This window comes from Phytophthora sojae (genome assembly GCF_000149755.1).
Source record: "Phytophthora sojae unplaced genomic scaffold PHYSOscaffold_4, whole genome shotgun sequence".
Classification (NCBI taxonomy): domain Eukaryota; phylum Oomycota; class Peronosporomycetes; order Peronosporales; family Peronosporaceae; genus Phytophthora; species Phytophthora sojae.
In genome coordinates, this window is record NW_009258118.1 from 2,158,562 (window position 1) to 2,171,671 (window position 13,110).

Here is a 13,110-nt window from a genome sequence, read left to right on the forward strand (position 1 = left end):
GAGCAAACCAGCCAATCAGATTCAATCAAATGACTTCATCTTTGTATACCATCTGGTTTTGTGTACTTTATATGCTTTCTTGTGTACTTTATGCAACACACCGTGTGTTTTATGACAGTTTACAGATTTGACGGGAGGGAATTTATCGTTGTTTTTATATAGGAGGATGGCATTAAGCATGCCGGCTTTGTAAGTCGTTGTCTGTAGTGCGGCGGTCCGACCGCGTGTGGTGCCGCACGAGCAAAAGTCGCCGTGTAGTCATTCCAGAATTTGCCCCAGACGCGGTACCACCTCAGTAGAGAGCGCTACTATAGGAAGTCAATGCGCGGATTCGCACTACTTGTGGCCATCGCCACTCTCCTGGCAGCTGTGTCGGCGACTTCGCTCTCTGGTCAGACCAAGTTGGTCTCCGGTAGCGCACTCCCCAGAAACACCCAACGTTCTCTCCCAAGATGAAATGAATCATGTTTCCCTATTGATGCATTTACATGTATTATAAGGGCCCTTGACGGTAGTGACTATCGTTGGTATAATCTCAGTACGGGATAAACAACAAAGCGTGTATACAGTTGCGAAGGGGTCAGAAACATTGCTATCTTTCGCTTCATCCTCCTTGTTAGTTGAACGACGCCAGTCCAGCTCGAGGTAGGTGGAAATGGCGTTGAATGCCTTTATATATCTTCTGCTGCACCAATAACCTAACCACGCTTCTGACCTCCATCCGAACTTCGTATACGCGGTATACTTTCGACTTTCAACCATTCATTCGTAAGACTGCGGCGAGCCGCCACACGCATGAATCCCCCCCCGCCGCGCGGTCGCCCTGTTGGCCGTACAAGCATGCGCATGATGTCGACGACTACCGGTAGCGCCTAGTGGTGCTGCAGCGACACCTCGTGGCGACGATGACATGGAGCGCTCCCTGGCTGGCTGCAAGACTGCGGTCGACGCAACACAAAAGGCGTCAGAGCCCCTCCCCTTCCTCCCTGCGCGCGTTTGAAGAGATGCACGAGCATCAGGCCACCTCTCAGTCCTGTCAGGCAAGTAACTGTTCGGGGGAGATCTATGCATTACTTGGTGTATTCATACTCGTGTCTGTACGCGCAGCGGCCAGCTTTAACCGGCGGAGACAGAAGGCACTTCCTGCTCCGCTTTCAAACAGCTTTACCAGGAGAACAAGCGAAAGAGCGCAAGCAGAATGCGTGAGACTTCAGCGTTTGGGATCAGTTCGAGGGCGGGGCTCGCTATGGCTATCGTCAGTCGGGTACAGCGGTATCAGTCGGGGAAAATAAGCTTCCAGTCGGGCAGTCGGATACGGTGACGGGTGACGGTGTTCTCAGTCGGGTACCGGTGGTGATGTTTGTTGTTTGCTTGGCTAGGTCAACGCATGCGCTCAAGTTGTTTACCTGTACAAGACTACAGCTCGTGGCGTGGCCACAAGAATCTTGCGAGCTGTTGGTTGGAGTTAACGTAAGAGAACGATGGAAAAAACAATGTAATGGACTGTCCGAGGTGTGTAGTGTCCTGTACTGTTCGAAAATTCGCTCCCCGTAAGCTATGCACTTAGTCATTTCACTTAGAGGCCTCAGAGAGACCATTTGCAACCGAAGCAAAGCATAGGTCTGCAATGTTCGGCGCGTGGGCCGGAAGGTATGCCTAAGTAGGAGTTTCTATCTAATCCAGATACCTCGCCTGGCCGAGCCGAGGACTTAGCGTAAGGCTCGAGGGGGTGGGGCAGGTCGCGCAGCGGCGCCCCTCGAAGTGCCGTTGCTAAGTCCACAGGCGAGAGCCAACGTGAGAGTGTCCTACCCTCTTTAACATCAAGTAACAAGTGCTTAGTCGCTTTGGTGGTCGGCATTGGGCCTTCTCGAACATTCTTCATCTAACCGGTCTATACATGGAGTGTGGTGGGGTCTGGGGGTATACAACTTGCTTCAGTTTTGGTCGGTTCTTGACGGTCGTGGTCGGGCGCAAACGGGTACAATAGTCTCATCACAGCCCAGTCTTCCATATGGTGGACGGGTGCAGCAACAAGTGCCCTGCTTAAATGCAGTAGTGAAAAAAGAAAGTCAACGCACGACGGCACATGCCCCTGGGCCGCTTCTTTCAAAATCCAAAACCAACAGTAATCATATGCGGCGGGAATACAGTTTTGAAAGGCACGTCGTGCTCCGTAGCTTGGCCGGCCACCCGTCATTCCAGAATTCGCTGAAAACCTACCACGCCAGTGCTTACCAAGAACAATACTAACATGTAAACAGTCTTTGTGCTTCCTGGTCATGGTCGTGGCCATCATCTTCGCCGCGGTGGAAGCAAAAGCTTCGGAGGAGACGAGCGTCGCGGTTCAATCGATCGAATCGATCAATGCCAGGCTGGCTACTGGCAACAAGCGAAACCTGAGAACCAATACAATTGACAAGGGTGCTGGTGACGACGGCGAGGAGAAGGTCGGCGCGCACATTGAGGAAAGAGGCCATCACCAAGTTGGTCTCCAAGTTAAAACTGAAGTGGAGGGCCATGAAGGACAAGGATTTCCGCAACGCACAGTTGTTCCTGAACGGTGGGACCAACGAGCAGCTCTACCCGAAGAAAGTAGATCCGTTCAATCTCTTCGTCTACATGGAGCACCACGCCGCTGCCAAGACTGAAGCAAGTAGAGCGCGATGGTCCGAGTACTTCAAGTACTGGAACAAACGGCATGACGAAAAATTCGCTGCGGGGATGTAACACCACTCACTGCCAAGAGCGTAATGAACAATCTACTATCCTTGAATCGACGCCAGGTTTTGAGCCGCCGATCTCAGCACTACACTGCACTTCCCATCCACAAGTTGTGAATTATTTGTGGAAGTCTGCGTGTCGTTATTTATGGCGCTCACATGTCAATCGGGACCAAAAAGCACATTAAATGTGTCAAAAGTTTTGACTGCGGTATTTGCTGGACCCATTTGACCAAAAATGCGAATCGATGGCCATGCTGTCGCCGGCGTCAACTTCACGTGCCGCTGCCGCGTCTCCCCGACGGCTCTGCGCTCGCGTCCTCGCGGATCTGGTCAATACGCGCTCTGCAACATTGGCGAGGGTCTTTTCGCCGTTTGTCGCGTTGCGCTGAGCTCAGCAGCCGGCTCCTTTGCCACCCAAGAGCCCCTGGCGGACGCGTCCGTGACACTGCGACGGGATTCACGGGCTTTTAAGGAGTTGCAGTCGTCTCTGCTTGTTCACAACAGCGAGGCAACTGATATCAATACTGGAAACAGCTATGGGCTGCAGTGGATCTCTCGTGCAGCCGTACGCACCGCTGTGGCCGCGACGCTGGAGCTGATCCCCTCGTCCAAGTCTCAGCTTGAGCACCAACGGCTGCGCGACCCAGACACCCGCGCTTTGCTACAGCAGACACTGCAGCGCAACTTTATTGTATGTGCCGGAGCAAGAGTAAGACTTCCGACGCTGAACGGACTCGTGGCGGAGAGCAGAGGCCTAGAAGAGGAAGGGCGGCGTGAGGTGATGACCTTCCGTGTGGTGTCGACGTATCCCGCTGGAGGGTTCGCTCGTGTGACGGCTGCCACGCGTGTGACGTTGACAGATCAGAGCGAAGTTGGTGGAGAAGATGGAAAGGACGGAAGCGGTGACTCGATTATGGCGATGCCGGACCAGCAGCAGACAAAGGGAGTGAAGGTGGGAGGCATGGAGGACGAGCGTGCTGCGCTTCGTGAGCTGATTCTGCTACCGGTTGCCCACCCGCGACTGCGCTCGGATTTGGGTGTGGAGTTCCCTAAAGGCGTGCTGCTCTGTGGCCCGCCAGGTGTGGGCAAGACTCTGCTTGTCCGATCGGTGGTGCATGAGTGCCGTCAAGTGCAAGATGCGTCTGGTGCGACCTTGGATCTTAATCTACAGGTGATCAACGGATCTGAGATTATGACTAGCGGGCGTGGAGATGCAGAGCAGGCTCTTCGGTCAACGTTCGAGACGGCTGTGGTTCATGCTCGTAGTGCACGTCACGCTGCCAGTGTCATTTTCATCGATGAGCTGGACGCCCTCTGCCCAAAGCGCGAGGCTGCTGGAGGAGGCGCCTCGTCAGCCCACAGCCGAATTGTTGCTCAATTGCTGACACTGCTGGATGGTGTGGAAGGCGGTCTATCGCGCGAGAATGTCGTCGTTGTCGCTGCCACGAATCTACCCAATTCCATTGACCCAGCTCTGCGACGGCCGGGTCGATTCGATCGCGAAATCTATGTGGCACCACCTAACACCGCGCTGCGCAAAAAGATTTTCAAGGTTCATCTTAGCAGGACGCCCTACGCTCTGAGCAGCGATTCTCTGGATGATGCGGAGGCTCGACGTGATGTCTTCCTCGATAGATTGGCTGCGAAAGCCGTCGGATACGTTGGTGCCGATATCGCTGCTTTGTGTCGCGAGGCTGCAATGGTGGCTTCAACGCGGCAGCTTGTGGCTCTATCTCGGGATCGCGAACTGGAACAGTGGTGGGCAGACTGGAAGCGCCGAGTAGAGCCTCTGAGTGCTCTGCAGAACGCGTCATCAACCCTAGGCGCTGTGGTTGCTGGTCGTGCTTGGCACGCCAATCCAACTGCGATTATTCCACTGTGGTTTCTGGCTAAGCAAAGCAACCAGCATGATATCGATAAAACCGCGGATAGCACGAGCCTACCGCAGTCTGATCGGGAGTATTTCGGTTATCTATTAGGTAGCGAAGGCAAACGTACCTTTGCCCCTGCGCATCACGGTGAGCGCGACCAGAAGAAGATCGAAGCATTTGAGGTGACCATGGAGGACTTTGAGCAAGCGATGCAAACCGTTGTACCGTCAGCTCTTCGAGGTGCCAGCGGATTTACGTAAGTACTGCTTTCCATTGTTTACGGTTTGTTTCTGCTAGGTACTAACACACTTTGCAGTAAGGACTTCGAGCGACAAGGCTGGGATAGCATTGGCGGTCAGGCTGAGACCAAGTTGGCGTTGCAGCAGGCACTCGAATGGCCTATTAAATTCCCGCAGACGTTTGCTCGACTGGGAGTCAAGCCACCCCGTGGTGTATTGCTCTACGGCCCACCTGGCTGCAGTAAAAGTTCAATCGTCCGTGCAGCTGCTCACTCCAGTGGCGCTACGTTCCTGTCGCTGTCTGCAGCCCAAGTGTTTTCGCCGTTCTTCGGTGACGCAGAGGCTGCAGTGCGTCAAGTTTTCCGCGATGCGCGTGCGGCCCTTCCAGCCATCATCTTCTTTGACGAGATCGATGTCATGGTTGCCAAGCGTGAGTTTGATGGATCAGGCGGTGGAGAGGGCGGCTCCTCCACTGCCATGCGCGTGCTGTCAACAATGCTCAACGAAATGGACGGCGTTGAGTCAGCCGAAGGGCCCCTGGTCATCGGTGCAACTAATCGACCAGATTGCATCGACGCAGCACTCATGCGACCTGGGCGGTTTGATCGCATCCAGTTCGTCGATCTACCCGTTGAACCTGATCGTGTTGATATTCTGCGAATTCACTCGCGTCCCATGCAACTTCACAACGACGTCGACTTGTTGGAGCTGGCAAAGCGCACGCCGTTCTTCAGTGGAGCTGAACTCGAGGTAGGGCGCCAGCACTTGTATTCATCTATTCATCACTTTCTAACGCTGTTGTTGATCGTAGAACCTTTGTCGCGAGGCTGCATTGCTTGCGTTGCGCGAGTCTCTGGAGGCCGAGAAGGTCTGTAAGCGGCATTTCGAAGAAGCACTTCGCGGTATTACTCCAGTGTCATCCAAGGAGTCCATGCGCGACTACATCGAGTTTGCAGAGGCCATGGGGCACCTGTCATAGGTTAGTCAAAACACCAAGCAATGTTCCCATCAAACGCAATAGAGTATATATTTCTGCGGCGTTCTGCACTCGAGCCATTTGATTTCTCTCTCAGTTCTTCCCGTGATTCTTGCTCCCGTATCCCATCTAGAAGAGAATCTCGCCGCCATCCGTGAAGCTGACCTTGTGCTGCAGAGGGATGCCGTCTCTCTCCACCCCTGCTTCCTCCATCTTGTCCACAACCTCGAAGCCTTCCACGACCTCCCCGAACACCACATGCTTGCCATTCAGGTGAGGCGCAGCACCCAGCATAAAGCAGAACTGGCTGCCGTTGGTATTGGGGCCGGCATTGGCCATCTGCAGGATGTACCTCTTGGAGTGCTTGAGTCTCAGTCCATTCGGCTCATCGTCGAATCTGCCGCCGTAGATGCTGCGTCCTCCTGTGCCATTGCCCTTGGTGTAGTCTCCGCATTGCACGATGAAGCCCTTGAGAATGCGGTGGCACGTGCTGCCCTTGAACGAGTAGTCGGGGCCCTTCTCGCCCGTGGTCAGAGCTCGGAAGTTCTCCACCGTTTTGGGCACGACGTCGGCGTACAGCTCAGCGGTGACGCGCCCCACGTAGACGCCGTCAATAGCCACGTCCAGCCACACGTACTTGCGGTCTGGTTTGGGCTCCCAGGAGCGCGTGGACTCGGGAACTGGCGTCTTCTCCTCGAGTTTCGCCTCCTCCTGCGCCACGGCGTCCGCGAACTCCCTGGGCTCGTCCGGCTGCTGCGCCAGGTGCGGGCTCTGCGCCGACAGGTCGAAGAACACGTTCACCACCACGAAGTAGGCCACGAACAGCAGCCCCATGCCCAGCAGAATCGCCTTGCGCGCGTCCAGCGCGCCGCCACCTCGGGGGGCCATTGTCGATGGAAGTTTATCTGCGCTGAACGGATACACTCGGTAGAGATGGGTACATACGATCAGGTTCGACAGGTTTTGGTGGGTCGGTAGAATAAGATCAGGTGCAATGTGTGATTGAAGATTCTCGCTCGCACCGTCAATCAATCGATCAGTGCGCGGATAGAAATGGTATGGTACAGTACACAGCCTCTTCCGAGCGGTGCCTCTTTCGAACACCAAAACTCCTGGTGCTGCCATTCCCCAATTTCGCACGCGACCGGAAGCCCCAACTCCGCTCTAGTGTGAAATACTCAACTCCACGCTCTAGGCGGCGTCTTTGACCTTCGACTTGCAACCATGGGCTTCAGCATTCCGGACTCGCCGCGTGGACAGAGCGACGCTGCGACGCAATCAGAGCCGACGCTCGCGCCGTCTCAAGCTGGTCTGCGCGAAGGCTTCCGCCAGTCGCTGGCTGCTCGGCGGCGCAATGCCATCGTGCCGGGATCGCTGTCGTTTGACGCATTGGGCTCGCCGCGGTCCCCGTTCGTGTTTATGAGTCAAGAGGACCGTCGAGCTCAGACGCTGCGTCAGGCACAGGGACAGGAGCAGCAGGCAAGAAGGAAAGAGGTGCCAAGCATCCGCCGCCACGGAGGTCAAGGTACGATGACGCTGCTTTAACGTCGGAGGAATTGTAATCAGACGCGACTCGCTCACGCTCGCATGTTACGTTTTGCTGGGAGTAGCCGAGAACGTCGGAGATGGGCAGAACGTCCAAGACATCCCCTGAGACGTGGTGTCCGAGTTGTCTGCGTGTCAGGATCCGATCGCATCGAGTCGTCGACAGGTTGAGGCTGTGGCTGTCGAAAGTTTTGTACATACATCGATCGGTGCCAAACCCAACCTAGTTTTGCGGGGAATCACTACTTGCTATATATGCAGTTTGCCTTTACAGTATACATCTACCAGTGCATGTCTGACTTGCATGTCCGCTCTTCCATCTACACACGGATACCCTTGTCATCGTGAGGTGACTCATTTGATGACGATCGCTGGCGCGAAAACCCAGTTTGAATTTGCACCACCTCTTTCCCCAAAAGTCAATCGGATTACATAGTGCACACCAATGTGGTACATAACCTTCTGCGGAGCATTGACCTACCACACCAATCGTACACCAAAGGGGGAAGTCTGGTGTACGCCACATTCCGCCGCTTCCGTCCAAAGTGGTCAATTAGAGCAGACCTCCCCTCCATACGTACAGTACTGTAACCAAGAGCTACGTGACGTGAACTTAATGAGCGGCGGGGGATCGGGCGACTGGCACTCGGCGGCCGACCGCCTGGCGCTCTTCATGCAGCGCTACGCCGTGCCGGACGAGAAGGTGGCAAGGCAGCTGGGCTGGCCCGAGGAGCAGCTGCGCGCGTATCTGTCGCCCGAGGCGCGGCGCCTCAAGGCGGCGTCCGACGTACGTCGCTCCTTCCATCCAGTCAGCCGCACTCTGGCAGTATTATCGCCCTCTAACTGTGCTGCATATGAACTGTAGATTGCGGACACGGCGGTGGACAAGCTGCTGATGCGGTATCGCGTGGCGCTGGCGCATCAGTCGCTCAAGAGCGCCACGACCAAGCCCCTCAAGCCTCTGGACGGCGGTGCCAGGCGGTCGACGGTGCCCACGCAGGTCGGAGAGCGGTGAAGGAACTTCGTGGCGGAAGAAGAGGACGCTGACGACTGTGGTGTGGTGCTGTGTGCAGTTTGGACGCAACGTCAGCGACAGGAGGAGCATCATCCATGCAGACGCGACGCCTGCGCAATTGGTTCGTGCAGGTTATATTGTAAGTTATTATTGTTGGGAGAATGCTGAGTGAGGCTGTGGTGTGTAGAAGGCAGCGGCGGAGGCGGAGCAGACGAATACGGGCAATAGGAAGCGGAAGCGGAGGGCCATCGTGCAGCCTTTGGACGCTTCACGCTCGAAGATGAAGGTCGCTGCGCTGAAAGAGGAAGCGAACAAGGAGAAGGGGGTTACAGACTCAACGACAGATCAGCTTGATGTGCGGAAGCCTCAGCGATTGACCAAGTCCGAGCTTATCTGCCCTATTCGTCTCGATGTCGACTTGGATGGCGTTCGGTTCCAGGACACGTTCATTGTCAATGCGTACGTTTGATTGGCTTGGCTGCTGGAATGGTGGAGTTGTTGCCTTGACGGCTATGCTAACATTGGTTTTGGTGTTGATTAATGTGGGTAGTGCCCTGACGACATGTTCACCGGAAGTTATTGCTACGCAAATTGCCCATGATGAAAAAATGAGCGATAAGCTGAAAGTACGTACTTGCTTTTGTCTGGCGTTTTGATTCGCTTTTTATTGTGCGCTGACTGTGTCGTCTTCTTGCCTTCAGGATGCTATTGCAGAGTCAATCCGGAGACAAATTCTGACGTTTACGTCTTGCTTGAGCACCGAGCAGAAGGGTGGGCGGATATACCCTATCTACTTGGATCTCATTATTGACGGCTTCTCGGTACGTGCAGTAGAATATTGAGAATGGTTCTTAGATTTATTTTCTTCTAACCTACCGCATGCTTTGTTCCACCTTACAGCTCCGCGATCAGTTCGAATGGGATATCTCAAATGACTGCATCGCGACGCAGACATTTGCATGTACGCTTTGCGCAGACATGAACTTGCCCAAGAAGTTCGAGCCAGCTATCGTATTTTCGATCTACGAGCAGGTGGCAGCCTATCGTATCGCACTGAGCGGGAGCAAATGGATAGGGGCGAATCCCTTTCAAGTGAAGGGTACCGGTGTCACGCTGCCAACTTCCAGCGCCGGTTACATTGAAGTTATGCCGCCACTTGATGACGTCGTTCGTAGCACGGCCGATGCAAGTAAGTACTGTATCTGAGTTTGCCTGCCACGCATGCAGCTATGGGGAGTCTAACTTATTGATCCATGTTTGTTGTGACAGAATTATGGCAGCCAGTTTTAAGTGAGCTGTCCAGAGAAGAGAGGACATATTTATCTGCGAGACAAACTGCTGCTCGAGCGTGCGCCCCACTGCCATTAAGTAGTTCGTCTTTAATGAACTCATTGACTAACGAAAATTTTGTTTTGCAGACCTACAACTTGGAAGAGCCCATCGACGGCCTCGCAAACCAATGGGCGTTCGAAGCGGCCTCCACGCCCAGTAGCAAAGGTTCGTACATGTGCTGGCCCAGTGAATCGACCTCTTGAAAGAAGTTAACCTAGCCGTGCGATGAAAACTAACAACTTCTGTTGCTTTCGGCTATGCAGGAAGACCGTCTACCTCGTCCGATCAACCCTTTCATTGTGTACTGCCAAATGCAGAAGGAGGCATTAGGCAAGACGCGCCGATCTGCGTCCGAGACGAGGAAAATCATGGGCGATATGTGGCGCAAATGCACGGATGAGGTAACCTTGTACCGCTAGCTAGTTGCTATATCGATTCCTCGGTGCCAACGCGCGTTTGTGTTGGCGACTACCAGGAAAAAGAGTATTACTCGCAGCTGACGGAGGTAGAGAACGAAAAGAGACGTCGCGACCACATTCTGGACATGCGCGACCGCGCCATTGCGGATTGGGAAGAGGATGAAGCTCGCCGGAAGGGATTGCTGGCCTCGACGACCCTAGAGGCATCTGCCGAGTACTTCCGAGGTCTCTTGCTTGAAGTAAGTACCCTCTCTTTATGCTCAGTGACGATGTAAAATACCCCAAGGTGCTGACGTGTCTGTATCCAACCAGAACTACATGAGCGAGCGGCACGAAGTAGACTTGAACAAAGTGGAATCGGCAGCGGAGACTGGCGAGGAGGACGAGACGGACGAGAACGAAGAGACCTAGACTGTAGTTAAACCAACTGCTGTGTGCATGGAAGTCTTCATCCAATCTGGAATGCGCAGAGCGAGCACGACATAACAAAACGAAGCCCCCGCAGACACTCAAGAGCGCCGCGTTGTCTCCACCTTCTGCTGGGTTGTACACTGTATTTCCTCAAGTGGCTAAACATCTCTTGCTACGCTCTCTACTCCACAGCGGCAGTGTTTCAATGATCCGCCTCATAGATCTCAATGCCTGTAGCGTCCAGAATCTCGGAGCGCAGCAGCTCCACCAGCTCGCCCCTGTCCCGCGTGTTCACCCAGTTGCCGCTCTCGCCATCGTACTCGTACCGACGCGGACCACTGCACCAGCACCAACGTCAGAGTCCACTCCACCTTCATGTAGCCATCAAATAAACTCCCAGCCCCAGCGCTTCGTACCTGATCGGAGAGGACCACCAGATCTGCCGGTTGGGCACCTGGCGGTTGATCACCCACGTGCCGTGGTCGCCCAGGTCGATCTTCAGCACGCCTTGCTGTTAACACACCAGTAGGACGTCAGGATGTATGACACACTCTATCTCTCAGTCACTTCAACGCGCCACAACGCACCGAGAACATGACGTCGGACTCCTCGAGCATCTCCTCGATGCCGTCCAGCCAGCTCTGGATGTCGTGCAGCGTCTCGTCCGCCAGCTCCATGAACTCGTGCTCCGTCATGTTCGGCGGCGGCGGCGGCGCGTCCGACGAGAAGCGCGCGGTCCGCAGCGAGCTGTGACGAGGCGCGACCGTCGCGCGCACGGGTCGGCAGGCAGGCGCGAGCGTCGACAGCGCCTTGAAGCTCGGCGCCGAGGCGCGGCGCGACGCGCAGCGCAGCGAGGAGAGAGCCACACGCCGCAGCATTTGCGTTCTGGTGGCTTGGGTCGCGATTGTGAAGTGAGCCTGTTGTTGGATGGGCTCACGGGTTTTCGACCAATGAGAGGGCGTCGACACCACACGCACCACGTTTTGAAAGGCATCGCTTTTAGAAGGTTTTCAGATCGATCTGGAAATGGCCAAGAAGCGGCGGCAGGCGGCAGCGCCGCGGGCGTCGGCGACAACGAGCCGAGAGGCTCCAGTGGACTTGGAGGTCGTTGAGAAGTCGCTCGCGAAGATGAAGGCGGTTTATGACCAATGGGGTGCGGATGTAGTGGGAGTTCCAGCGAGTTTGGAGCGCACTCTGCTGCTGCACAGCCTCGTGGCGCTCGTCGTGCAAAACGCACTCATGATAGCGCAGGTACAATCCTTCACTGCAAGAGCAATCAGCACAGTTATTATATATATGAATTGAGATTGAGTTTGTGTGTATATGCTTGGGCAGGGTGTGTCAATGGCACAGATCGTTTTGGTAGTTGGGACTGGGGTGTGGATGATGAGGAAGGTTTTTGTGGCGATGCTGCTGCCACACGTCGCTCTTCGAGGCGGCAGCCGCCGTGAAAGTTACTGGAGAGGTGCAATTTTCATGCTCGCATTGGGTGGATTGGGAGCTTGGTTTTATCGGACAGAGGTGCCCCTGAACACGCCACAAGTCGTGCTTCTCGCTATCGTGTAGGGTAACAAGGTGCCGTATTGTGTGGGCAATGAGAGGAAGCTCATGGATTTTTGGTGTTATTGCGCTGGGTTCAGATTGCTGCTGGATGTTGTGTCCATTTTCCTCGTTACGAGCGCTAAGGGCCGCCTTACGCCCGGACAGATCGTCTTTTCAGCGGTGGAAACCACCTTCTTGGTGGCGGGATTCTCTACATACTTGAATTACGTAAGGACCGTGCGAGTTGGTGGTTGTTCGACGGAGAAGCTAACATACTGGTGTTAATGTGCATGCAGAAGGAAGAGTTAATTTTCGATAAGATGGCGTTCGCGCTCACGGCGGCAACAGCTTTTGTTCACGTGCTAGAACTTCTTTCGGCAAAGTACGTGGTGCTCCACTGCTTTGGCACGGATACGAACGGCTCTTTCAACAAGCAGCAACGGCGCGGGGCCAAGTTGATGGAGGGTATATGGCAGGATATCGATCAATTCGAACCCGAACAGCTTCTCTTGGGCACCACAAAGGTACGCCAGCGAATATGTTGAGCCGTGTAAACTTCGAAGTGTTTAACTCCCATGCTCCTCCGTATTCAGAAAAAGAAAGCCAAAAACAAGTCGCGCGGTAGCTCTTCGAAAGATGTAAACGCAGCCACCGATGGCAATTCAGACCCGGCACTGCAGATCAAACAATCCGCGTTCAGGGAGCCGCGGGTGCAGCTCGCGATCTTGACACTGGCTCAAGTGCTGCTTCTACTGTTGCAGCTCGTACTCTCAACATTCGTGTTGTACTCTTGGGAAATGATGAGGTATGTTGCCGATTGCTCTCAGACTGTAGCCATGGCTCTAACTTCGACTGCTCTCGCTTTGTGTGATAGTGCGTTGTTGCTCAGCAGCTCCCACGTTCTCTGGAAGCTTGGCCAAGTGCGCCGAAAAGTGTTGCCCCGCAGTGCAATCCGACCCGCGGAGCTGTCAAAACACAAGATGGAGTAGATATCACCGAGCGTCTTCAAGTTGCTATTACTCTTGCTGCTCGCTACT

At 54.6% G+C, this 13,110-nt stretch overlaps 6 protein-coding genes across 6 annotated transcripts; 4 read left to right on the top strand and 2 right to left on the bottom strand.

Annotated features, from left to right (window-relative positions):
• Window positions 1-2,958: 2,958 nt before the first annotated feature.
• On the top strand, window positions 2,959-5,812 carry PHYSODRAFT_499974 (hypothetical protein; the record flags this gene model as incomplete). Its single annotated transcript, XM_009527915.1, has 4 exons — window positions 2,959-3,594; window positions 3,667-4,850; window positions 4,911-5,583; window positions 5,645-5,812. 4 exons carry the CDS (start codon window positions 2,959-2,961, stop codon window positions 5,810-5,812), a joined length of 2,661 nt encoding a protein of 886 aa, XP_009526210.1.
• Window positions 5,813-5,938: 126 nt separating this feature from the next.
• Window positions 5,939-6,697, bottom strand: PHYSODRAFT_264205 (hypothetical protein; the record flags this gene model as incomplete). Its single annotated transcript, XM_009527916.1, has 1 exon — window positions 5,939-6,697. One exon carries the CDS (start codon window positions 6,695-6,697, stop codon window positions 5,939-5,941), a length of 759 nt encoding a protein of 252 aa, XP_009526211.1.
• Window positions 6,698-7,117: 420 nt separating this feature from the next.
• PHYSODRAFT_437228 (hypothetical protein) lies at window positions 7,118-7,315 on the top strand (the record flags this gene model as incomplete). Its single annotated transcript, XM_009527917.1, has 1 exon — window positions 7,118-7,315. A coding segment is annotated over one exon (198 nt), but the record flags the coding sequence as incomplete, so codon positions are not given.
• Window positions 7,316-7,892: 577 nt separating this feature from the next.
• PHYSODRAFT_351120 (hypothetical protein) lies at window positions 7,893-10,631 on the top strand. Its single transcript, XM_009527918.1, has 11 exons — window positions 7,893-8,141; window positions 8,220-8,354; window positions 8,428-8,490; window positions 8,557-8,828; window positions 8,920-8,995; window positions 9,071-9,190; window positions 9,270-9,558; window positions 9,639-9,721; window positions 9,965-10,102; window positions 10,177-10,359; window positions 10,433-10,631. The coding sequence occupies exons 1-11, from the start codon at window positions 7,971-7,973 to the stop codon at window positions 10,529-10,531; spliced, it is 1,629 nt and encodes a 542-aa protein (XP_009526213.1). The 5' UTR covers window positions 7,893-7,970; the 3' UTR covers window positions 10,532-10,631.
• A 96-nt stretch (window positions 10,632-10,727) lies between these two features.
• Window positions 10,728-11,685, bottom strand: PHYSODRAFT_354548 (hypothetical protein). The gene is made up of 3 exons (XM_009527919.1): window positions 11,119-11,685; window positions 10,948-11,042; window positions 10,728-10,869 (listed from the first exon to the last, which is right to left on the bottom strand). The coding sequence occupies exons 1-3, from the start codon at window positions 11,407-11,409 to the stop codon at window positions 10,734-10,736; spliced, it is 522 nt and encodes a 173-aa protein (XP_009526214.1). The 5' UTR covers window positions 11,410-11,685; the 3' UTR covers window positions 10,728-10,733.
• Window positions 11,686-11,741: 56 nt separating this feature from the next.
• PHYSODRAFT_285884 (hypothetical protein) lies at window positions 11,742-12,993 on the top strand. The gene has a single exon (XM_009527920.1). It carries the CDS (start codon window positions 12,394-12,396, stop codon window positions 12,616-12,618), a length of 225 nt encoding a protein of 74 aa, XP_009526215.1. The 5' UTR covers window positions 11,742-12,393; the 3' UTR covers window positions 12,619-12,993.
• Window positions 12,994-13,110: the final 117 nt, after the last annotated feature.